Source organism: Vanacampus margaritifer, chromosome 15 (genome assembly GCF_051991255.1).
Source record: "Vanacampus margaritifer isolate UIUO_Vmar chromosome 15, RoL_Vmar_1.0, whole genome shotgun sequence".
In the NCBI taxonomy this organism is placed as follows: domain Eukaryota; kingdom Metazoa; phylum Chordata; class Actinopteri; order Syngnathiformes; family Syngnathidae; genus Vanacampus; species Vanacampus margaritifer.
The window spans coordinates 19155761-19182221 of record NC_135446.1 but is presented as its reverse complement, the minus strand read 5'-3'; the positions used below and the strand labels follow the sequence as shown (position 1 = coordinate 19182221).

General features: G+C 43.0%; 2 protein-coding genes across 4 annotated transcripts in view; one reads left to right on the top strand and one right to left on the bottom strand.

Annotated features, from left to right (window-relative positions):
- mtpn (myotrophin) overlaps positions 1 to 25532 on the bottom strand; it is a 111824-nt gene extending 86292 nt beyond the window's left edge. The window contains exons 1-3 of one of the 2 annotated variants that reach the window (XM_077545534.1): positions 25396 to 25532; positions 24684 to 24793; positions 8559 to 8723 (exon numbers count right to left, since the gene is read on the bottom strand). The gene's annotated coding sequence lies outside the window, so the exon portion shown is untranslated. The remainder of the gene's footprint in view (positions 1 to 8558; positions 8724 to 24683; positions 24794 to 25395) is intronic. The other variant, XM_077545535.1, reaches the window with a different exon arrangement.
- The window catches only part of chrm2a (cholinergic receptor, muscarinic 2a), a 50721-nt gene extending 25015 nt beyond the window's left edge, over positions 1 to 25706 (top strand). For both annotated transcript variants that reach the window (XM_077545519.1, XM_077545518.1), the window contains one exon: positions 20863 to 25706. In XM_077545519.1, the coding sequence (XP_077401645.1) occupies positions 20906 to 22438 (1533 nt within the window). In that variant the 5' untranslated portion in view covers positions 20863 to 20905 and the 3' untranslated portion in view covers positions 22439 to 25706. The remainder of the gene's footprint in view (positions 1 to 20862) is intronic.
- Positions 25707 to 26461: the final 755 nt, after the last annotated feature.

Genomic DNA, 26461 nt, shown 5'->3' with positions numbered 1-26461 from the left:
GGCTTGGCGAGCAAGCATGATGAGGCCGCTCGCTCGCATCATTACCATTCATCAGCGCTATTATCATTAGAGCCGTAAAAGCCGCTGCCGCACTCGCTATAATCTTTGGCGAAGCCTTTTTTCCGTCGCCGATGGACACTTACAATTTGCATACGTGTTGGAGTCACTCGCTGTGTGGGCAACATGAAAAATGCAATTTTATGGGTGACTTGCCACCAACTGAAGATGGCAGCTACGCACCACTGAGAGAGAGGCGAGCATGGTACAGTAAAAGGCTACTGACATTTTTGTTTTATTATTTTCCCAGCAAATGGGATTCTGATGGAACAGTGTTGTACATAAAAACTATTTAATCACTGAACGAAACCCTGAATCTTTTACACGAGTTAGTAAATGTTTTAATTATTGTTGTAAAAGATGCATGTGTTTTTCCAGATCTTCTGTTTGGCATTGGCAAGTCATTTGTAAAGTGCATTGCCCCCACCTAAAGGACTGGAGTAAAACAAGCACAATTCACAGCATTCAGATTTCAGATCAGGCTTGGATGTTATTCTTTTGTAAAGACCAGAAAAGCAAATTTAAGTGAATGATTTTCTGAAAAGGGATTCACAATCAAACATAGAGCCTTTGATTGTGCGTGCTTCTGTACTTGTTATGCAAAAACATTTTATCTAATTTTTCTTGCCAATGTTTGAGGCATGGACCAACAATGTTTTGTATATTTTTATTTGCTGTTTTGGGAACTCAGATACGAGGAAGGTGCTATTATATTTCAGCATTATTTTATTTGGCACTCAGCGAGCTGGTTTTAATATGCAATGCTGCCACCTAGGACAGGAATGGAACCATGGAAGCTCACAACATTCAGATTTAAGCTTGGATTTGGATGCTTATCGCATTTTCGGGGATATACGACAGAACCACTTTAAAAAAGTGTCGGGGCCTTGTTCCAAGCAGCACTTGGCTGTTTCCTACATTTTTCTTGCGTAGCGTTTTCTGCTTGCCACTAGCCTTAGGTATTTCTACTTATATTGTTTGTTTTAACTGTCATATTTATGAGATATTTTTTTATTTGATGACTGTCAGGTTTTCTATCCTGCTTATACATCATTCCTGTTTTGACTTGAAACCCAATTCTCGTTCTGAAATTTTTATAAAGTGTTGCGCTATGTTTGTGTTGTTTTTCCATTGGGGGGAATTGAGTTCACCATAAATAAAAAAAAAAAAACACATGTCCTATCTGACAATACAAGAGGGAATGATGGGTTGCGTTCCAGCGTCACAGCTGGCTTCCCACACTTTGGTACCCACACGGTCATCCATCTGTGAAAGGCAAAGTCCTCCGAAAGTATTTTATGATGCGCCACAGGAGTCCCCAAAAAAATAAGAGACTTTCACTCTCCCATCTTCCTTCTGCAAAGCTTTGGCAGCCCTTGCGTTAGATCAATGTCGTGACTCCACAGAGACATTCAAGCAGCGACACGGCAAGTGTCCGGGATGTTCAATTTATAGCGACGCTCTCCTGTGTGGGTTTCGATTTGGTGCATCAATATCACTCTGTAAATTCTAACTAGAATACAGAAGTAGTCAGCAGGGAGCACAGAACGTTACTATGAGGTGCACGTGTGAAGACACTTGCTGGCTTCATAGCGATGGCGGTCAGATTGGCGGCGGCGGCGGAAAAGGGCAAGCGCCTTGGTCTTGAATGTGAGGCGTCAGCGTTTGATGAATGTCTGACATCATCATTGCACGATTGGACTCGGACAGGGTGATAAGCCGCGAGGAATCGCTGATGGATGGGCCACCTTCCGTGGAGATAAGGCTCATTTCGGCCGTACGGAAGTGGGAAATTTCTATTTTGACTTTAAAGACCTTGTGTGTATCACATCGGGGGCATCTCATTCGGCTCCTGGTCTGCCGCAACGATAGCTAGCTGTGACTTTGCAAGATGGTCGCGGGACCGCCGCGAGATTGTGCGGCCTCACTGATAAATGCCGACGGTTTAGGTCAAAAGCTTCTGTTTGTAAAAGATGAAGCATTTGTCCGGTTAAATTTCTGTTGCCGACAACACCTGATCCAAGGGATCTTTGAGTGATTACAGTCCTCTGCACTTGTCCTTTTGTCTGACGTCTTAACCAAAGGTGGACAGTTAGGAACAGAAAGTCCCGGTGCTTAAACGCCAACACTATGAGTGATAGCTTGTGCACATTACTTGAAGAAGTTCGAGGCTCAAGAAAGACTTTCTGACCCAATACGCAAGACTCGAAGGTTCAGTATTCAGAATATTTATTGTGGTGAGTCGGATGGTGCTAGTCCCGTAGGATGTTGCGCACTCTACTCAAACAGCGAGTGATTGTTGTACTGAAGTACTTTGTGAAGACCTGATTTGAGTGAGAGCTTGTGTATTTTAACAATGAATCATTGAGCATTCAGGGTTAATAGGTGGACAGAAAAGTTCAACTGATTCTGATTCCAGGGAACTTTTGAGGGATTTACAGTCCTCGGAACGTCCTTTTGCCCTATGCCTTAATCAAAGGTGGACGGTCGAGGAATGGCCAGTCCCAATGATTGAATGCCAACAGTTTGAGTGAGATAGCTCGCGTACTTAAAAAAAAAAAAAAAAGAAGCCCTTGCAATGTTCATTGTTGGTCACTTGATCCTGATCTATAAACTTCTTGGGGGATTACAGTCAAAAGAGCATTGTCATTTTCTACACCATCTAAACCAAAAGGTGAACATAGCTGGTCTTGTCGTGTATTCAAGGTTTAAGAGGTTTTGACCCAATTCGCAACACTTGAGGGCAAAAATAGGAACAAGTGTCTACAATCAAGTCCGAGTCTTTAGGTTCAAAGTCCAAGTCCCTGTCCACGAGTCCGAATCACTGGATAATGTCTTTAAAAGCAAAAGCTAGCACAAACGGCAGCACTGGAGCAGCCAGTTGCTCCAAGTTTGCCATGCTGGTGATTGTGCGTTATTGTCAGTTGTCACATTTGTCTACTCTACGTCGTTAACATTAGACGTTGCTCAGGCACACGGTTGAGAGCGAGAGAGGGACAACTATGGTACTTTGGCACTGGAGCCGCACGCACACACGCACAAAGGCATTTGGAGTAAAGAGAGAAAATGAGAGCAAGCCACACCATCCATCCAATGATTTTCTGAATCGCTTATCCTCATTAGAGGCTCGTAATGTTCACGAATCCCAAAGGAAGAATCCAAGTTAAATCTTGAGGTCTTTAGTGGACAAGTCTAAATCGAGTTGCAAATCTAAAAAATTAGTGACTTAAGTCTCTTACAAAGTGGGGGTGGTTGTTCATCTCTGTGTGCCCTGAGATTGGATGGCAACCAGTTCAGGGTGTACCCCGGCTACTGCCCAAAGCCAGCTGGAATAGGCTCCAGCACCCCCCGCGACCCTTGTGAGGACAAGCGGTTAAGAAAATGGATGGATGGATGAAGTCTCTCACAAGTCCGAGTCCAAGTTGTGAGCCCCCATCTCTGCTTAAGGGCTATCGTAGCATAGTAGCAAGCCCTGACATCCAAAGTTGATTGGTGGGCAGCAGTGCTAACCTGATGGTCTTGGTAAATGGGCTTTCACTTGTATGCCTCCCCTGATCTCATTGAGTCCTTGGGGGATTGCAGTCCTCAGATCTTCATTATTTTGAACAAAGGTGATCTGAGTAGCTCAGGTCTACAGGTTAAAACTTTCTTCCAACTTCAATGGGCTGTGCCTAAGTCCTGTCCTCGAGAGCCCCTTTTCAGCCTGTTGTACACGTTTCGCTCCTCCAACACACCTGATTAATGATCAGGATCGTTATCAGGGTTCTGCAAAACTCGCTGATGAGCTGATAATTTGATTCAGTTGTTTTAGATTAGGGAGACATGGAAAACAGGTTAGCTAGGGGCTCTCAAGGATATGGACTTGGGCACCTTTCCTCTACACCAGGGTTCACCAATTCCGGTCCGCGAGATCCGGAGTCCTGCAGGTTTTAGATGTTTCCGCCCACTAGCACACCTGATTCATATAATCAGCTAATCAGCATGCCTGATAACGATCCTGATCTTTAGTATCAGGTGAGTTGGTAGGCATCTAAAACCTGAAGGACACCGGACCTCAAGGACCAGAATTGGTGAACCCTGCTCTGCACTTGTCTAAGGTTGTAGTGGTTGAGGTTCATTTCCAACATAATCCTCAAAACCTGAACCTAGAACTGATAAAATATTTACCCAGAATAACTCAAGGTTGTTTGCCACGTAGTCTCTATTATGGATTGAGGCCTATGCATATTACGTTGTCAATAGCGGAGACGGATGATGACGAAGAAATGAACAAGCTTCCGATAGCACACTAAAAAAAACTTGGGATACAATCAGGCGAGTAATTCCCTGTCTCCACAACTGTAGAGAATTTTTTTACGTGTTCATTAAATGAATTGCACGCTTCCTTCCTCAACAGTTTCCTTCCTCACCCTCCATATTCCAGTCACTTGGAATTTATCTCAAGTGGACACATAACGCTCACTTTCCTTTTACCCCACGGGCATGCCTGTTAGGAAGATTTAGCATATCTCCCAGCTGCCTACAATCGATTTGAGGTGATTCCCGACGGAGCGGAGTAAATGAAATGTCAACATCTGTGACGTGTGATGAAAATTAATGGCGTGAGCCCACGACTACGGTGGAGACAGAAATGAGAGTGAGAGTGAAAGCCGCAGATAATGGCGCACGCTCGAGACAGTCGACAGTACATGACATCATGGAGTCACTCTGAAAACTCCCATCCTACAAATCAGACTAATTTAATTTGAACTCTAGTGTTCATCCTCTATCGCCAACATCTTCAAATTGAATGCCACAAGAACTGTGGCAGTCACACATCTAATGTTCATTTTCGGATGGCAACCCTCATTTTGTTTTGTTAAGTACAATTGTGTTCAATATTGTACCTCTAGTAGCAAGTGTGCTACCAGTGGAAGGAGTTTTAATGTACCTCTTTATTATTTCTACAATTAGTGTTGAAGTATTTCTGGGAAATATGTGCCTTGTTTTGGGACGCTAAATCCCTCAAACGATGCTCCAAGTGTCACCCGCATCGCAGCAAATTAGTTTCAGTGGGCTTTCGAAGCGCCGAATATGAAGAGATGCATCACAGAGGCGCGTGGCACTTGTCGCACGTCGATAGCGAGCAGTCGCTGGCCGTTGCTTTGTCATTACATGCGAGGCCACGCAAAGTGATGGATCTGGGTCGCCGAGACGCAAGCGAGGGTCGGATCAATGGCGGCGGGGTGATGGCCTTGATTCAAGCAGCCCTCGGAGGGAAACGTCATTAAGAAAGTGGAAACCCGCTCAGTAAAGACAAAAAATTTTTGGGGAGAATTTGGACTTCTGCAATTAACCGGTGAAGTGCCGCAATGGTCATCATTGAAAAATCCGTTGCCACTGATTTAATTCCAGATGTCAAATATGGTACATACCAGTCCATTCTGGACAGATTCGTTCTTGGGGATAATTACTGTACACATGGCCACCATGCCATCATTACCATTTAGGAGTTTGTAAAACATATGGCTTTTGGATTCTTTAACTCTTTGACTGCCAAAAACGTTAAATAACGTTTAGTAAAATCCTATGGAGGAGTGCCAAAGACGTTAAAAGACGTTTTTTTTTTCAAAACAGAGATGAAACTAACCATTTTCTATTGTTGATTACTGAAAAACGGAATACGGTAGAAACAAACTTTTTTTTCTGATGAAAGATGAGAGTCCAATCTTTCATTTGGTAGTATGTGTGTTTCCATAGTCCAAACACATAATTTTCTGTGAACCTTGAAAGGTCAGTCAAAAATGCTTAAATCGGCTGGCACCCACGGCATCCCTTTTCTGAAAAAGTCTGGCAGTCAAAGAGTTAAATAACCTAAAAAGTAAAAGACAGATGTGTTTATTTTTAAATCAGTGGAATCTGTGTGAAATTAAGATGGCAGGAATCAAACACATTCATAAGCAGAATAGGAATGATCTGTTATCTGTTATGTAATTGGTCTGTCTATGCTGTATTAAACAGTGCAGTGTGCGCAAAGCAAAAAGAATGGAATCACAAGCTCTGGGGAGTCCAAACGCTTTGATGGAATCCATTTTTCAGTCAAGCATTAATCACAAAAAAATTGCATGTCTGATAATTCCATCTGCAAGAATCAATGGTGATGGAAAGTTGACAGCAGCGTGGGTGAGTTTGATTGTTGGATGAGCAATTGCTCTGGTCTGGCTCCCCCTCGTAGATTTAGAACGAGATAAAAGTTATTTGCATTCACGCGGGGCAGAGATCCCATTTGCAGCAGTTTTTTCTTGCGACAAACTCCAGCTGTTTATCCAATTCCGTCAATCAAATCCCCTGTGAATCTCAGTAGACCTCATTTCAGCCAGCATTAAAAGATTAACTCTATCTGTTGCTTTTTTTTCCCCCCCGAGCAGCTTTTTGTGAATAAACTACTACGACATCAATTTCATGATATGCTACGCTAACCGACAGGTTCAGCGCCATATCACTTTTCATTAAAATGTATAAACGTTTATTTGTCAGTATTGACATTAGTCAGGTTTTCATCCAATTGTTACGAATGTTTTAAGCGAATTTACCGAAAATTGATTTGACTTGGTTTTACTAATCTTAAATTTTTCTAATTAGTAATACTAATACTAATCTTAAATTAAATTTTTCTAATTAGCCAGGTTAGATCTTATGACAATTAGCAAAACTAAAGAGGAAAAAAGCTTAGAGGAAGTCAAACCATTCAACCATTCAAGTCATTCTTTAATAATAAGTTTTATGTCCCCACTAAAAGCATTCTGATTAATTGTTGTTAGTTGTGTTGGCAAAATAATATGAATTAAGCAGCAAAATCCACCTAATTGTATCCATCTCAGGGCGTGGCCATTTTGCCACTTGCTGTCAACTCAAAATGACATCATAGTTGCTCAGTAAACGATCAATCAAGGCTTAGTTTGCAAACGTCACATGACCAATCTCAGAAAACAGGTGAGACGTTATTTGTTGTTACCCGAGCCATGAGCAACTGTGATGTCATTCTCAGTTGACAGTAAGTGGTAAAATGACAGCCCCATGAGTTGACTAAAAACAGGTGGATTTTGCTGCTTACTTCATATTCCACAAACGCAATCGTAATCACAATGAAGTGCTTAAGACTAGTGAAGGCGCAAAGAACATATTATTGTAAAGAATATTTTTGGGTTGAATTTCCCTTTAAAACAGTCAATAAACCTTTTGAGAAAAAAATGGAATTTTTTTGTGGTGCTGGTGCTTGCATTTGGTGCTTTTCCCATGCTAGCGCTAAACGTTAGCAGCCTTTTTTACACGCCCGCGCAGGCCGGCGTTGCTATAAAAAAAAAAGTGGCTGTGGTGGTTATGCAAGAAGCGCGAAGAATGCAAACACCTACGTGTGCAGCCTGAAAGCAGATCAATAGACTCACCTGAAAGAAAGGCCCCCCCTCGCACAACAAAGCCCTCCACCCCCTCACTAATGATGCTAATGCTCTCAGGGATCATTTATAGCGCCGATAAGGGCGGCGACCTCATATGTAATGTCCTAATCTGCAAGGCCGCATTGTGCGCAGGCAGCCATGTTGCTGCTCAAATGTCAGCCGTTCATAAGAGGTTTATGATCTTCTTAAACCCTTTTAAAAGAGCACGGCTAGAACTGAGGGGGTGCTGCACGCAGCTGATAGCACAAGTGCTGGTCAGCGCCCCCGTGTGGCGATGGCGGGACATTCAGTCAACTCTTTACCCATTGTACATATGAAGACATTTTTTGCGCTACATCAAAGAAATAGTCAGGCTCAACATCAAAGTTGGTACACAAAGGTGAGAGAATAAATGTTGCTCGGGTAAACCGTGTAGTACAGTGGTGTCTTGAGATACGAGTGACCCCACGTAACCATCTTTCAAGATATGAGCCGTTGTTCAGCTATGTGGCATAAAGCAACGGATATTTTATAAAAAAAAAAATGGTGGAGCAACTCTTGCAGAAAAAGATCACAGGCATATATTCTTTATCCTCTGTGAATATGACTAATATTACAGCAACTTTATACAAAACAAAATAGTTAATTAAAATTGCATGCGGGTGTCAATCTAGATATAAATCTTTCAAACTTTTTTTTTATTCTGGGTTTCATTATGTATTGCAAATAAAGATAATCTAACGTTAACCTAAAGCGATAAGAATTATGAATCTAAAATAAGAATTGGTATTTTATTTTTTATTTAAAAATCAGTACAATTGTACACTACTATTCTATAAAGTCATATAATACATTATATAAATGAATAAAATACACAAATATAACATACTACACACATTTATAATAAATTATTGAAGGATGAACGTTCAGAAAAAGGCTGGATGGATGGATGGAAGGAAGGATAGATAAAATAAATATAGATGTCAAAGAAGGAACCCAATTGCTAATCTAACCCTTTGCGTCGCCAACAGAAATACATCAGAATGTGTTAGGCATTTGAGTTTCTATGGCAACACTCTGACTCACCCACAAAAAGAGGAAGTCACGTTTGCTGTCCCTTTAAAATCAATAGTGGCATCATTTCCATCCCATCCTCTGGGCTGGAACCCTTGTGGTGCGCGTGCGTGTGTGTGTACACTACACCTCATTTAGCTGCGCTCCACAGGGGGAATGGAAAATCATCAGAGGGAGCTTGAGAGAGGAGAATAAACAAACAAATCAAAATCATGAAACCAGTAAAAAACTAAATTTGAAAAATCCACTGGTTTTCTTCTTCTACTCAGCTTGCACGTGTGAGCGAGCACGGCTGCCTCTGCTGGTCGGAAAGTGTATTACTACAGCCAATAGTCAGAATTCAGAGTGTTTGCCTGTCAAGTCAAAGGTTACATTTTTGACGACACAATGTTAACTATAAGCTCAATTTAACTTAAAAAAAAGAAAAAGGCTCAGAGTCACAGATGCAATATGAAGTGCTGACATTTCAAATGAATGGATAGAAAACTGCCATAGAAATGGTGAAGGTTAGGTTCTAAAAATAGAGGCTTTCTTGATGCGGAACATAAATTCTCAAAAATCGACTCGAAAAAAATAAATAGTCAAGCCATTGCTGAGAGACCTGTTATTGCATTTTGTTGTAATTTGTCATTTTAATATTATATTTAATTTCAACGTTACAGACAGTGGTCTCGATCATGCAAGCAGCAGCTGTCCGGATTTTACAGCTCAGATTTACTCCCAAAAAAATACATAAAATAATAAAAGAAGTTTTCAGTGCTTTTAATTTCCCAAGTAGTTTGCGAGAATAAAGCATTGTCGGCTACTGCACTCCCCTTTTTAAATGAGCCATGAGAGGGAGTGTATTTCAGCAGTAAATGAACAAAAGGCTTTCTTCCATCAGCCGCGCATGGATCGCTTACTCTGTGTGTGTGTGTGTGTGTGTGTGTGTGTGTGTGTGTGTGTGTGTGTGTTTGTGTGCACGCGTGTGCCATTTGCTTTGTCACCATATAACTTGATGTTGCGTTTATGTGCCTCCACTCGTCGTCAAATAAGCTCTCCCGATATATCCTGGCGGCCCTTTTTCCTTGTTTACCGAGCACACTTGCAATCAAGATAAGAAGCCTGCAAACAGTCACCGTCTCCGCTCGCCACCTCCACTGCGTCTCTTGACATCACTTCAATCACACTCTCCGTCAAATTACAACAGTACTCTTTTATTCAAAACAAGGCAAAGAGCTTTTCTGTCCTTCCGTCTGCCCGCGGACCATGGAGGCAACTGTGAATTTGTTCCTGCGGCCGCCTGTGGCGCGTGACGTCAAGGCCGGGCCATGGGCAGATTAGGGTGCGATCAAAGTGCAGCTTAGCTGGACGCTTGACATTGCTACAACTTGACCTGTAGCGAGCAGGGGGGGGGACATTGCTGGCTGGAAGTGCGTTCGCTGCTACTTGAATCGGGCCCGCTTGTGATTGCATATCCACTTCGGGATAAGGCAACGGAGGGAAAAAAAAATTATTCAAGTGAACACTATTCGTAGGGGGTTAGGGAACGAGTACTGGTGTGAATAGCAAAACTTTGCAAATAATAGATGTCAACACTACGGGGCCTTGAGATATTGAGTTTTTCTAGATGAGCCGTCATTTGGCCAACTTGTTTGCTTTGACTTGCGACCAAAAGTTCTCTAGCTTAATGCAGGCACATAAAATAGGAAATATAACAATATAGGCAGGAATATACAGTATTCTTTATCCTCTGCAAAAAACATCTAATATTACTGCAGATTGAGTCTGTTATGAGTATGTGCCATACCTAAGAAAGTATCTAATCGATCTGCCTTGTAGTACATATAAAAAAACTTTACAGAGCAAAAAGATTCTGCTTCACCTGACATCATTTTGTGGCATGCTATCCCTGAAAACTTTTCTTACTACATTGTAATGCACGATTAGTTTAAACCGTCATAAACGGCCTCCAAGTTGACAGCATATTATGAGGAAAATTGCGAGATGTCAAGCTCTGCTGACAGGTTCCGATGTGGGGGTAAAAAAGTACCAGCGAGCCTAGGGCGACTTTTCCGTAAAGAACATAAGATTTATAGTTAAAGACTAATATTATCTCCGCTGAAAATTGGGTCAAACGTTGGCCTTTTCCGCAGAATTTGCCTTTAGGGTTAATGACAGCAAAATTCACCAATTAGGCTAATCAAAAACGACAGCAGGCTTCCTTGGGCTAAGACGCGATTGACCGCAGGCGATTTGTTGACTTTAAGGCAGACGCACATTGTTGCTCGGGCGAACGCTAATTAGTCGCCCGGAACAAGGAAGAGAATTGGCGGTCCGGCAGTATTCCCATCTCAAAGAATAAAGCTGTCAAGTAGGAACACGAGGGAGAGCGACGCGGAGGACGGATGATTATGTCGTAATTACACAGCTGCTGTTTTCTTTTTCAGGCTTCCACGGTAATAATTCAAAAGGCGCCTTTGTTTGAGTGCAGCTTTTATTTTTAGTATTTGGCTTTATTGAGCAGAAAAGTTTTTTTTATTCCGGCACAACAAACACTGCTTCAATCAATCAGGATGAAGGGCCAACATCAGTAAGATTGTGTCTTTTGCATTTGGCCACCAAACAATATGCAGAACAATCCTGTAATCCAGTCATTTCCAGCCACTGTGCAGCAATTTAATTTGACCTTGAGAGATCATCAGCGATGAGGTGGAATATTACCGAATTTATCTAAATTGATCTAAAAATGTCAATTCATCGTGTATGTTAATTATACCATGTGATTATACCACTTCTCTCACTGAAAAGACATGCTCCCCATCTGGTATCTAAACAAACCAAGGAGTTATTAACTCATTTGCTCAATATACTTTTTTTCCTGATGAAAGAAGAGAATCTTTATTTTGGTAGGTTCCATGTTTTTATCGCTATAGAACACAATATCTGTGGGCCTTGCGAAATCAGTCAAAATCCAGTAAAACAGCCGGGAGGGAAGGGGATTGCTTCAGTGAAAATGGCTGGGAGTGAATGAGTTAACCATGTAGAGGATGCCTAATGCGAACATCCAAAACCAAAAAACATGTCCATTAAGATCTCATCCATTGACACGCTGCCTGAAGCTTTGTTACCGTCGACATTTCCGATTGTGGTGCAGTAACATCTTCCTGTTAGCCGCTAATGTTATCGCTAATGTTGATGGGGGCGGGGGGGCTTTAGGGTAAAATCGGTTATAAAGTTTTCACGTCAGGACCACCTTAATCGGTGTAGCACTGTAGCAGCCATCTGAGTCTTCCGCTTCTTTCTTCCAAGTGGTTTTGTTGAAACGGGCTTAAGTGCGCTCGTGTGAAAACGTCCCTGTCCTGCGAGGGTGCAAGGGCTGGTCGCCAGACAACATTGCGATGTCACACTGAGACGAGCAAGAGGCAGGAAATGAAAGCGATGGCGATCTTCAGCCGCTGAGATATAATTACAGATTTGCATTCATTTCCTACCACTGTCTACCCCCCAAAGCCAACCACCCCACCCCACCCCCAATCCACCCTTCTCTCAAGGGTACCTGGCCACCGGGGAGGGACGGATCTCAGCAGATGCCTGCTAAGATACAACATAAATATTTAAACACAGCACTACGAATACTGACCCCCGCAACCACCACTCAACAACCTGCAGCGAATTGTTGTCCGTGCCCAAGGGCTTTGTATTCCCTTCAGAATGTTCTGCTGTATATATTTGCCGGGTAGGAGACCACCCGCCGGGAGAAAGGCTATTTCTTCTTTCTTTTTTGGCTTCTCTCCACTCAAAGGTACAATGTCTGGATAGTGTCTCATTGAGTGCGCAGTGAGCCAAAAGACAACACCAAGGTCAGAGAATTCCGTCTTGAGTGGTGCTTCTGTAAAAAGTCTGTCCGAGGAAATAAAACCTAATGAGAGGAGCTCATTCCTAGCTGACAGGTGGGCTCTGAAAGTTGTTCCCAGGTTCTCAGTACCAATTGAATTCTCCATATTTGGGCACTCTGGTAGTCCACTTCCTGGATTTCATGTCCGAAGAAATAAAATCGAGCAAGGAAAAGCTCGTTCCTTTCGTGATTGACTCATGGGCTGGCTCTAAATTGAAAATGCACACTACATACTGAAATCTCCTCATTTGGTCATTTTGGAAGTTGTGTTGGATTTTATGTCCAAGGAAGTAAAAGGTTTCCAGTGGCAACCTTAATTGGTTGCTGTGGTAGTCGACTTCCTGGTTTCTATGTCCTTGTGAAATAAAAATTAACAAGGAGAGCTCATTCCTTCCAGAGTTGACACACCGACCCTAAACTGATAAATCTCACCCAAAAAGTTCAAATTCCACCCCCCCCAAAAAAAAACTAAAATTCCTTATTTGGTCACTTTATAACCAAGGAAGTAATAACAAGCCAGAACCGAGATGAATTAGGGGCCTCAAAATCTTCAAAATATAATAAATAAAAAAATCTTCTAAATAACAAGGGGGGCTTCGGGTCTTGGAGGCCACTCCAAGTTATCTGAAAAGTAGTTCAGATCCTGTTTTTTTTTTTTTTTTTGTTCTGAGGAAATTAAAACCAACAAGGAGAAGCTTGTTTATTTCATGTTTGACATTTGGGCTGATTCTAAAAGTAAAAATGCACCAAAATGGTTCCCACTTCCAACCAAATGTCCTTTTTTTGTGTTCAAGAAAACTACGATCTAAATCATTTCTAGACTACAACAAGCGATGCTAAATAAATTAACCAAATGCTATGCTAATAAATCACTAACCTGAAAAGCAATATAAAGATGTTCGCAAAGGCTACTATTCCAACGCCAACTTGCTAAGGAGGCTGGCAGAGCGACTACGTCAGTTTTTGTCGGTAGTCCGTGCTTCTACTGGCTGGGGAATTAACAATGTACATCCTGCAGCATTTCAAGAATCATAAAACGAATCATGAAAAAGGTGCCCTCCATCAACGCTTTCGCTTTGCACCATCTGTGAAAAATGACAGTGTCACTTCTGACCTCCGTCAACACCAAAGACACACTCGCTTCCGTCCGACCTCCCCGGAAAAATATGTCATCGTTTGAAAACAAAAGGACGCAAAGAAAATGATGAAGACGGGCCATCTTGCATGTGTAATTTTAAAATGTAATCTTGCAGTAATAACTTACTTAAGAATCCTCCTCTGATTTGCCTTTAATTAGCACATTTCCATACATCGAAAGATAATAGCTTCTCCAGAGAAGAGGCGTGAGGGATGGGTTATGCTGCCTCACCTGCAGCAATTTGCTTCCACTCCACCTCAACGGGGAGCTTTAGTTTCTTATTAAAGTTGATCAGATATCAGCGAGACACGGCAGCTGCTAATAGCGATCCTCAGGCTACAAATAACACAAACTTTTTCCAAGCAGATTGTAGTGGCCCGAGAGACGTCTCCTCTTTTGGTTGTGTAAGTTGGCCCAAGCACACGCAGATGTTATTTACGACACGACTCAAGGATGTGTGCTTGGAAACAAACAGAAGTTGAGCATTTGTGCTTGCCAAATTCCTGCAGCTGCCTTTGGAAAAAAAAAACAAAAAAAACATACAGTGCTGAGCAAAGACTACCTGTCCCGCGGTGTCCCAGAGACCAGATGTACATTATGTCCATACGCTATGTTTATTTCAACTGTATTGCGTCCCAGTTCCCACTAATAGTTATGAAGGGTTAGGGGTTAGTAGGTTTAATATGTTGCTGGTATACCAAGACACAATGTCAGGGCATTATTGTCGGACCAAATCACTTCGAAGAATGATTTACAGGCCCTCGGTTTATGACAGAATTACGTTATTAACGCAGTGACGTCACGTAACTTTGTGCATGAGCTGGAATGCGCTAAATTCTATTACTAACCTAACCTAAATCATAACAACAGAAACTATGAAAAACACTTCTTGGCCATCAACATGTAAGAATCAAATGGAAAAACATAAAACTGAGTAATAATTGAGTTTATTGCATGCAATTCCTAACCTCGATACCTTGTTTGTCGATACCGTCATAAAGGGAAAAGCCCTCTGTTACTTTATTTGCATTTCTTTACAGATATGTCAGTATTTTAAGAGGATTAAATGATAAATTTTAGTGATTAATTGTGAAAATTAAATGTTGGTATAAAGAGATTGTGTTTTGAAATTCTTTGTCCTTGTTTAAATCAGTAAACCGTCAAAAGTTCTCTCAAATGGAAAGAGTCCAAATTAAAGCACTTGATGCTTAAATTGTCTCATTCTTGTCGTTTAGTAGTCTAACAAATTTGCTGAGGCTTGCGTGTTTAAAATTAGCACACAAATATGTAAATAAAATATCTTTTACTCGTGCGACATGTAGAATGAAACGCAATCCATTCCACAGAACAAAGACATCATGGCCAAAACAAGACCAAAACGCTACAGTTGCATGTAGTCAAGTCAAGTACTACTATCGTGCAGATGCAGAATTTGGATACATTTACAAGCTGGTCCTAAACAAGATGCCTCGGTTGATCGTTGTAGCTCTAGCTCTAGCTCCTTTCCAGTGAACTCAGAGGAAATGGATCCTCTGCTAGGCTGGGAACAGCGTCATAAGGCGTCCGCATAATGTGTCCTCCTATCCTTGCTCCCCGTTACGATCGTTTCCCAAGAAAGTCGTTAGCGTGCGCCTTTGCTCGACTGTACGCTACCTCTGGGACTCACCTGTTTCTCCAGCTCGTATGCATTCCGATGAGCTGGCTCATTACGGAGAGAGACGGCCGCAAAGACGCTCTGCGCTATTGTGTTGCTTCTGGGGTTTCAGCTAAAGCTTGTCCCGGGTGGACGTTTTGAAGAATGCTTGCTCCGTTGTTTTGTTTTTGATCTGCGGCAGACAAACAAGGAGGTCGCACGTCTGTGGTATGGTTATTATATCCCGTTAACGAAGATTTGGGAGAGTGACGGGATTTGCAAATACAACTAATGGGTCAAACCTGTAGCAACAGCTCATAGCTGGGCTTAGCACCAATCAAATCACTATTTTACAATTACAATGGCTAGACTTGTGAGTTCAATTCGTAGCTCATAAATCAATTTTCCTAATTAAAAGTCAACCCACACACAAGCAAAAACAACAACAAAACAACAACTGAAGCCCAATCATTCACAATTCAAGATACCACAGTTTGTGGTTTACTTTCGGAAAAAAATACTGTTTGTCTCTCTCTCTCTCTCTCCCTCTCTCTGTTCATTCTTCGTAATCGAAGATGACTTGTTACTGAGCTAAACAGAATGGTCAGGAAAGAATCTGGCCTCCATGATTGGCTAGTCCGCATTCCAGGGGGTGTGGCTTAGCAAAAGGGCGCTTGCTACAGTTTGTTGACTTTGAACGGTTCGTTTAGCAAGTCCCGAAATGTTCTCCCTCTTGACAGGCTGTTGTCAATCAAAATATTGACAGGCTGGTGTCAATTGAAATATTCCTAATGGCTTTTCCGCATGTGACTTGAACGCCTCGCAATGCATTGCTCCGGCTGACTGGCTAGCGCTCACCCTCGATGAAAAGCTGGTGCTCATTAAGATAGCGAACGATAGCGACGACAGAGAGAAGGCAGGCACAGCAGCGGCGGGGGGACGAGATAAAGTGGGTGCCTGTTGGATTTGTTCCACTTCATTGTTTCTGCGTTTGGCCAGCCATCCACCACACGTCCTCCTGTGATTCACAGCAAAGCGATAAAGAAGCAAAGCCAACGTTGCCCTTGGACAGTTTGTGCTATTTACAGTTCTCCGTCTTAACTGCGGCTGGCCCACAGATGGGAAAAGGCGAGGCAAAGCACACCTTCATCGCATAACAGGCAGCAGACGGTGACAAAGTGTCAGACGGGAGAGCGACGTGCCGCCGTCAATCACGAGTAGCCATCAGAGTCCGCACCAATGCAGCCTGCGGTGGCGCTGGAAATAAAGCTGACGGAATGTTAATCCTTGACCGACAGCCCATCAGGTCGAGCCGCGTTGTGACAGCACCCACTTGGGCGACGTTCCCGAAACACGCCTCTTGTTTATCCCCCCGCCGAGACATTAGTAGAGGGATAATGCAACACCTGTCAGGATTTGATCCCCCACTTATGTCCTGCTTACAGGAGATATGTTTGACACCTTTGGCAAAAAATCATTTGGCAAACTTCGGCTCTTGGAATTAGATATTCACTGATCTGTGATGCAACAATTGTCGACCTTCAAGAACTTTGCCTCTGATAGAAAGTACACGCAAGCCTACTGGTGCCAAACATGATTAATCACACTTGTTGTTAGGCTTGAGCACTGTTCTGCAGCCAGTATAGAAATAGCTCCACAGTAGGAGTCCATTTTTTTAGCACTAGGGTTTAATCCACAGACAAGAGGATACTGTACAGTACTGAAAAGGCGCAGATATGTAAAAATCCACTTTTTGAAACTTTGAGGGGAGACCAGCCTTTGTGCCACTGAAATGTGTCCCCCCCACCCCCCTCCTGAACTTCCTGAGTTTGGGGTAGGGTACAAGTCCATTTTTGTACCTTGAACTATAATATTCCCACTGGTAACGTTTTAAAGAGATGATCCCAAGATGGAGAAGTCAAATGATCAAGTCAATCTTGGAGGGTGCCACACCAATAACAAGACAGTGTTGTACTAAAACCGACTTCCTTCGTGCGTGTTGCGTAAATTAAGAGTGCACTTGTGTCCCCCAGGGTACAATCAACACAAATGTACAGTATCCTGCAGAGCTAATTATTTATTTCTGAGGGATCTGTTTGACCTCTTTCCGGGAACACTCCAGAGCTGCAAAAGTCAAATGTCAAAGCCTAGCCTTTTTGCCGGAGGATTGCGTTCTAAAACAGTGAACAGGAAATGAGCACTCTGCCGCAACAACATTCACTGTTTGGTTGTCCCATCACTCAAGCAGTAATGTGAACTTCATTTATATACATTGGCTTAGGGTTGATGTTGTGTTCATAGATGTTAAATGGTTGCCCAATGTGATTATGCTCTTCAAAGTGCAGTCTGCAGACTGCCTGTGTTATCTGGCCGATGTTCAAGTGTTCAAGTTTGGCCTTGTTGACCTCCTTGGAGGATTTTTTTTTAAAAATTTTTTTGGTGTGTTTGTTTCTGACCAGTACCTCGTTTACTGTACCTCCTTGTTTTTTAATTGAGCCCTGTGCCCTGTTTTCAATGTGGTTCTGGATTTACATTGCAAGTCTAAACGCCCAGTTGCAAATTAGTGCCGATATTTGATTTTAGGTAATTTTCCAACTTGTTCTACTGCCGAATGTCATGTTCAGGTACATGTATCCATTTAACCAGCAAGTGTGACCACATCCATTACCTTCCTTGTTGAAAATTCTATCTTAACAAGCGGAGAGTAGCATGGTCACTATCTCGACGTTGGAGACAGATATATTAAAGATGAAATTCCAGTCTATGTTGACCAATCGATATCAATTCCTTTTAAACTGGTTTCCTTTTCCTCTCTCTTACAAGAGAGAAATCTTGAGTGTATCGACCCACCCCATCCTGTCGACGTCCCAGCTGTGCTGCCAAAAATCACAGCTTTTGAATTCTGGTCATGCTTGTCTGCAAATGGCAAATAAACGCCGGCCGAGCCCTTGATGGAGAGTGCCGCCAATGATGGAAATGCAAACGATGGGGGAAGAGGGTGCAGGTGCCCCCCGGGATTTATCTGGGATCTGCAGATGTAAAGTGTGAACCCAGAGCACGGGAGACGCGTCCAAGTGGGCCGCTTTAAATGCACAGCTGCCGTGCTCGCAAATCATACCGTGTGCTCAACGCGGGCGTCAGGCGCCACCTGTTGCGTGTCGCCAGCAAAAATCGTTGACCCGTAAAAGGAGCTTCAAATTAAAAAGGCAAGGCCACCATTGTCATTTCACTGCTCTCTTTCTCTGCTCACCTGTGTAAAGCGCAAAATGCGGGGGGTAAAGGTGTCCGTGAAAGGGCAAGCTTGGTCTTTTTGTGCTCCCCAAAGGGCATAAGCAATTTTCGGGTCTGGTGAGCAAACTGCAGATCAAAGCAGGGAACAATACGGAAAGCTCATTTATTCGCATGGTGGAGTCCAGCAGGCTAATACCTGAGACAAAAGAAGCCATTTAGGCATCCACATGAGGTATGTCGGCCTGAATGGAGGCTGGCACTCGCATTATGTTCATCAGTCAAAGGGTGCGATCGTCGGCGTCAACATTCTGATGAGGTTGGGGCGGACACGCGGTAGGGGAGCCCAATGATTGATAGCTACGCTAAGATAAGTCGCCGGTGGATCTCCCCAGGCGACCGCTCACTCAGCATGCTGGAGAGTCGTCAGCAAGGAAGAGAAAGAAAAAAAAAAAACTTTCCATTCGGGCACCTCAGGGACATGCAGAGATGTCGCAGCCTGTCAAAGCAAGGGCGAGGGAGTGTCCACAGCGATGGATTTGTTTGGACTCCTGTGCAAGTGTCCGACTTCTCAGGTGTGTCGAGGCTTAGGTGGAGGACAAAGAGCAGCCACCTTTGGGACTGTGCTGTGGCCATCAACACTGCCCCCTCTAATCCACTGGGCATGAAACAAGTGTGTCCCGTTTGTATTGTTGCGCTTTGCCGGCGTAAATCAGCGGTGTTAAACATTTTATGGGGATTAGGCCAGCTTAGTTCCATGCCCCAATGCCACCACTGGGGATTTCTGGCACTGCAGATAAGTGAACATTCACAACTGTGCACTCAATGCAGCACAAACACTTAATGTCACCCATTGTAGTAATTAGGGCCAGTAGATTTGTGTAAACCACTAGAATATTTTAAACATTCAGCTCCTGAAGCCAGTTTTATATGGCAGCATGTTGGCGTGTCTATCAAGAGGAAACTGACACACACAAAAAGGGCAACAATTGAATAGATACAGGAAGTCTGCCATTTTGGTTAGAAGCAAAAATTGTAGGAGGTTTACCGATTGCTCCCAAATTTTAACCACTTTTACAAGACAGAAGTTGTGAGCATAACAAAAAAAGTCTGTTGACTTGTCTTCAAAAATAACTCAACTACACGAGGTCGGACTTTGACCACACATGATAGATCCATCAATGTATCTGTTTTCTTCTTCGGGATTGGGTTGTGGGGAGTGGACAGATGTTTTAGCAGGGAAGCCCAGACTTACCTCTCCCGAGCTACTTCATGCAGTCTTTCTGGGGGAATATAGAGGCATTCCCAGACATAGTGGGAGACAGTTTCTCCAATCGGGTCCTTGGGTCGGTCATCCATGGGGCCTCCTCCCGGTGTGACGTGCTGGAAACAAATGACCAGGCGAGGCTCCAGGAGACATTCTGATCAGATGCCTGAGCCACCTCATATGGCTCCTCTTGATGCGTAGGACAAGTGTCTCTACTCTGAGCCCCTCCCAGATGACAAAGCTTCTTAAACAAATTTTTGCAGCTTGTATTCAGGATATTGTTTTTTCGGTTACGTCCCACAGCTCATGTCTATTGGTGAGGGTGGGAACGTAGATCGACCGTTAAATCAAAAGTGTCGCCTTGATTCTTGGGATAGGATCTCATCATCAACCTGAAGAGAGCACAACTGAGGACCAGATCTGAGTTTTGGAGGCGCTGATTTTCATCCCATTCATAAAGGTTCTGGATATGTTGTGGTGCTGTTCTGGTTAACAAGTTTTAACATCGCATGGACATTGCTTCTGGAATGGCAGATGTGGGGGTCCCGCAAGTTGTTCTCAGTACCAATTGAATTCTCCATATTTGGGCACTCTGGTAGTCCACTTCCTGGATTTCATGTCCGAAGAAATAAAATCGAGCAAGGAAAAGCTCGTTCCTTTCGTGATTGACTCATGGGCTGGATCTAAATTGAAAATGCACACTACATACTGAAATCTCCTCATTTGGTCATTTTGGAAGTTGTGTTGGATTTTATGTCCAAGGAAGTAAAAGGTTTCCAGTGGCAACCTTAATTGGTTGCTGTGGTAGTCGACTTCCTGGTTTCTATGTCCTTGTGAAATAAAAATTAACAAGAAAAAAAAAACAGGAGTTCCAAGGGTGTGTTCCAAAACTGATCTTGTTAGAAAAAAAATAACACATGATCCATTTATTTTCTATCATCTGAATGTCATATTTCTGAATCCTGAGATCTGAAGGCGCCTTGACAGCACAATTTAATAACACGATATAACAACGGAAAGCACTGCCTCGACAATTGTTACCCCAGGTTATCAAACAGTTTAGGCAGCATGTCGGCTTAGTAGAATATTAATATGCTAACGTGACAGCACTTTTCATTTCAAAGGGTGTAAATATCTTTTTCATCACAAATTCTCTTTTGTGCTCCTCCGCAGGTTCCGTGTGAGTAGGAGGTGTCGACCAGCAGGAGCCGATGCCATGGATGCGCTGAATTTCAGCTACTGGAACGCCTCAGAAGGCAACGACACTGACGCGGCGGAGGAGCGTGAGGGCTCCTACAAGACTGTGGAGGTGGTGTTCATCGTGCTGGTGGCCGGCTCGCTCAGCCTGGTCACGGTGATTGGCAACATCCTGGTCATGCTCTCCATAAAGGTCAACAGGAACCTGCAGACTGTCAACAACTACTTTCTCTTCAGCCTGGCGTGTGCCGACCTCATTATTGGACTCTGCTCAATGAACTTATACACAGTCTACATCGTCATCGGGTACTGGCCTCTGGGCCCGGTGGTTTGCGACTTGTGGCTGGCGCTGGACTACGTGGTCAGCAATGCGTCAGTCATGAATTTGCTCATTATAAGCTTTGACAGGTACTTCTGCGTCACTAAGCCACTCAGCTACCCTGTCAAAAGGACCACCAAGATGGCGGGCATGATGATCGCTGCTGCCTGGGTCCTGTCCTTTATCCTGTGGGCGCCAGCCATCCTCTTTTGGCAGTTCATTGTGGGCGGGCGGACAGTGCCAGAGAGGGAGTGTTACATTCAGTTCTTCTCAAACGCAGCCGTCACTTTTGGCACCGCCATCGCTGCCTTTTACTTGCCTGTAATCATCATGATTCAACTGTACTGGCAGATCTCCAGGGCGAGCAAGAGCCGAGTCAAGAAGGATAATCGCAAGCCTTCGGGAGGCAACGCAAAGCCTTTGTCACCAGCAAAGCGTAGGAACAAACCGAACAACAACAACATACCGGCTGAGAGTATAGCAGCCTCCCAGAGCCGGAACACGGAGGATGGCGGCAGTCAGCACGACGGCAGGATGCAGAACGGCAAAGCGCCTTCCTCCACTGTTGAGGGCGAAACAGAGGGTGATGACACGGCAAGAGAGATTTGCACTGCTGGCGAGGAGAAGGAGAGCTCCAATGATTCCACCTCGGGCAGCGCGGCCGCATCAAACATGAAGGACGAAGAGACGCCACCTTCGGCTGCTAATTCTGCCCCTGACCCTGACCCTGACCCTGACCCTGGCCCTGGCCCTGGCACTGGCCGCCCGCTACCCCGCCAGCGCGCCAAAGCGGGGGTCTCCAAGCTGACCTGTATTAAGATCAAGGCCAAATCCCCCAAAGGCGACTGCTACACGCCATCCAACGCCACAGTGGAGATTGTGCCCGCTTCGGAGCGGCAGGACCACGTGGCCCGAAAGATTGTGAAGATGACCAAGCAGCCGCCCAACAAAAAGAAGAAGGCGGCTCCGTCACGGGAAAAGAAGGTGACACGCACCATCATGGCCATCCTGGTAGCCTTTGTGGCCACATGGACACCATACAATGTGATGGTGCTGATCAACACGTTTTGCTCCAGCTGCGTCCCCAACACGGTGTGGACGCTGGGCTACTGGCTGTGCTACATCAACAGCACAATCAACCCCGCCTGTTATGCCCTGTGTAACGTCACCTTCAAAAAGACTTTCAAGCACCTGCTGCTCTGCCAGTACAAGAACAGCCGCTCTGCTAGGTAGACATTTCCAAGAGTGTGGCGTTGTGCAGATGATTTGTGTGAACGACAGTCCATCCTACCATTTCCACCATTTCTCCAATAGATTATTTCTCCATGACGCCACATGTACTTACAGGTGGCAAGAGCCCAAGTGATCTCCGATGGCACCAGTATTTAAAAAACAAAACAAAAAAAACTTCTATATCATTTGACCAAGGCAGAACAGTTCAGAAAAAAAAGAAGTTTTTTTTACCACCATAGTTTGAATGTGTAAAGAATTACGAGGTAAAGTGCTTGAAAAAGAAATCCAACGGCAGGTAATTACATTCGAAAACAGTAGAAATTCAGACATTATTGACGTAACGGCTAATTTAGGAAACAATAAATAAAATGTCGGGCACGGTACATGCAGGGTAATGGCTAGCATAGTTTGTAGATTAGCCTCACCAAGCAATGAGTAGTACTTTTGGTGACTAATGTTGTTTGACTTGGAATCTGCTAGGCTATGATTGGTCGTCACTTGCCTTGATATTTAACTCTTTGACTGCCAGACGTTTTCAGAAACGGGATGTCGCCAGTGCCAGCCGATTTAAGCATTTTGACTGATCTTTCAAGGTCCACAGAAAATTTTGTGTTTTGACTATGGAAACACACATACTACCAAATGAAAGATTGGACTCTCATCTTTCATCAGAAAAAAAAAGTTTGTTTCTACCTTATTCCGTTTTTCAGTAATCAACAATAGAAAATGGTTAGTTTCACCTCTGTTTTGAAACAAACGTCTTTTAACGTCTTTGGCACTCCTCCATAGGATTTTACTAAACGTTATTTAACGTTTTTGGCAGTCAAAGAGTTAAAGGTGCATTGCGAAGTTTAAAATGCTAATGTAGCTAGCATATGAACAAGGGGAAAAAAAACAAGAAGAGGCCGGTTTAGATCACAGCCCAAAATCCAATTTGCAGCTGCAGTTACGCTTTAAGCCAGAGGTGGCAGTCGTGAGTAAAAAAAAAAAAAAGTGGCAAACTCTGCACTGCATCTTTAACCAAGAAAGCTACAAGTACAAACATTTTTATTGGGAAGGGAATTGAACGAATAATTTTGGGGTATAATGGACAGTGCAACCCCAAACAAAGTCTTTTGTCATCGGTTTGGTTAAGGTCAGTGGTAATCACTTGCATTCTGCTACCCGGAAGTACTCTGGTGCCTATTGTTTACAAACATTCTGAAATGTCCTATAAGCAATTGTAGCATCAGTAGGCTACAGGACAGGCTACAGGCTATTTTAGTGCTCCACAATGGGACAACAGGGCTGCCTGAATTTACAAACCTCACGTGTTTTACGTTCAGCGACAACACTTGTAGATAACTGTACAAAGCGGCTTTGTGTTCACCCGCAATCTTCTCTACGGATCTCCTCATCTTACCCAAAAACTGGATTTTTTTTTTTTCATAATTTGCATTTTGTTTAGCTTCCTGTCTACTAAATTCTACTCACGTGACGATTTTTTGCGCCCGTCAAGTTTTTTTTTCTTTACGGGTCTTAAAAATTGGAGGAAACAAATCGATTGTTCATCCCGGTATTCTGCTCGCGCATCTCTTTTTGACAGAATAATTTTTTGCTGACGCCAGCTAATATAATATTTATGCATGCTGTCACATTACGAATCTCAACAGCATCAAACAGGTAGCTAAAGCTCAGAGCTTATTAGTGTTTGTTTTCGAGTGTGAGGATTAACGTACAAGTATATGGTGAGCGTGTGTGAGTGTGAGTGTGAGTGTGAGTGTGAGTGTCCTGATGTGTGGTTGTGGGCTCCAAGTGTGGAGTTAACTTCAGATCACACCTTTACCGGCTTGTGATTTAAAAAGGGCTATTTTCTCGTCTTTAATGTCGTTTGGTCACATTAGAAATTCATGTCAGCATTTTGAGTACATTTATACCTTCACACACAAAGCTTTTTAGGATGCTCACTGGACAGGGCTGATCAAAGGTTAGCACATAAGCATACACATGAGCATTTTACAGTCCAAAATTGGCCCATTTCACGCTCAGCTAGAGCATATTTATTGATCACCGGCGGAAGTAAGGGCAGCAATTTGTCTTTTTATGCGTTTCAACGCTTACTTGGACATACATGAAGCATAGCACATAATAGAGAATGGGTGGCATGTACTTTTCCTCACAACATTGCTGGAAAACACATTTTCATATGCTGCGGCAGTAAATAACATGTGATTAATTTAATCAAAAGTAGCATTATTCAACTTACCAGGATGCTTTTTTTGGTCTTCTGTGTCTCTTTACGGACAATTCCTTCTCACAATGTGGCTGGAAAACACATTTTCAGTTATGTGCTGCCACCTAGAGCTGTGGAGGACCCTGGTAAAACAACCATTTGGGGGGAAATTGTGGGTAAGCGGTACAAAAGTGGCAAATAACAAATTCTAGTGTTGTCTTTTATTAGACTTCAAGGAAACTACTAATTCCCAAAAAGTAGGCCACATTTTCCAAATAAATTGTTGGGAACTTGCATAAAACTGACAATTCTAGCTAGCATGTCCTTTTGGTTCACAAAATCTCGATTATTTTAATCAAAGTGGTGACAGCAGTAACAATCCATTTTCCGGAAGGGTCATGTCTTTGTAACCCCCACCACCACCACCACCTCCTCCACACACATCTCATTTAGAATATGCTGGTAAAACTGGTCCAAATGTGACAATTCTAACCAAAATATCATTTTCTTCACACAATTTGATTATTTTCATCAAGGCCATGACTAAAGTAACATTATTTAACTTATCAATGTGTCTTGTGTCCACCAAAAAGCCCGCTGTAGTACTTTTATGGACATAAATGAAGCCTAGAATGCACAGCTTAGCTAGCATTTTTCTCACAACCTATCTGGAATGTAGCATTTCTAAAACGTAATTAATTACATAAAGGTGATGACATGACAACATTAACATTATTACACTTACCTCAAGTCTAATTTCGTTGTTTCTCCCTTTTTTTGGGACGAACTCCACCATTGAAACATACTAGTTGTGCCAGCATGTTCATCTTCTCACAATATGGGTGGAAAGCCCACGTTTCCGGTCACAAGATGCCCCCTAGAGGCGCGGAAGACCTCTTTAAAATGATGAGTGTCCCATTTTAAATGTTTAAAAAATATATACATGCTTTGATATCAAGGAATAAATGATTATCCGTTTTTTATTTAAAATCAAAATTTTGAAAATGAACAAAAGGCATACATTGATTTAAAATCTGATATTAAAATTCACCCCCCCCCCCAAAAAAAAAAAACGAATTAGGTTTTTGTTAAGAGTCAATTGAGCAATTGCATTATGTTTGCTTTGCGTTGCCATCATTCCAATCTGGATGTCCAAGACTTCCAGTGCGGGAATTCCGTAATATCCTTGCCATTCTTTATTCCACGTCTTCGCCATCGATGTCTTCATCGTGCCGTCAGAGCTAATCGGGCTCCTCTTCACACGGCTTTCGTCAAAGGGCTAGTTTCTCCAATGCGGGAAAAAAGGCAGGATGACGCAAAGAAATTTTGCGAAACAGGTGGGAAAGAAAATATCGCCAGATTGTACAGAGCAATTTCAAAGTGCCTTAGCTGGAATGACAAAATGGAAATTGCTCTTCGAGTGCTTGAATGTGCGTGTGTTAGCTCTGAGCTACAGCTATTTTCATTTAACAGCTGCCACATTTGTGTCAATATTTGCAGTGTGTGTACGTGTGAGTGTGCGTGATCTGAGATTCCAAACAGGCTTCCAAAGACTCCCCTCCATTTCACACACATTTTATAATTAGTGTACAAATGTGCTGTTGCAAAGTGTACAGAAACTTTGTGCGTTAAAATGGTTTGGTTTGTTTTTTTTGTATTATTTTAATAATAATGTGCATTTCTGTGGGCATGATTTGTATTGCAGTGAGGTTGGATGCCAAAAGTGGAAAAAAAAAAAACTATTTGGCCTCACCAACAGCTGCATTTTTTTGTTTGTAGATGTTTTTGTGTGACTTGTGGGAAAAAATAGT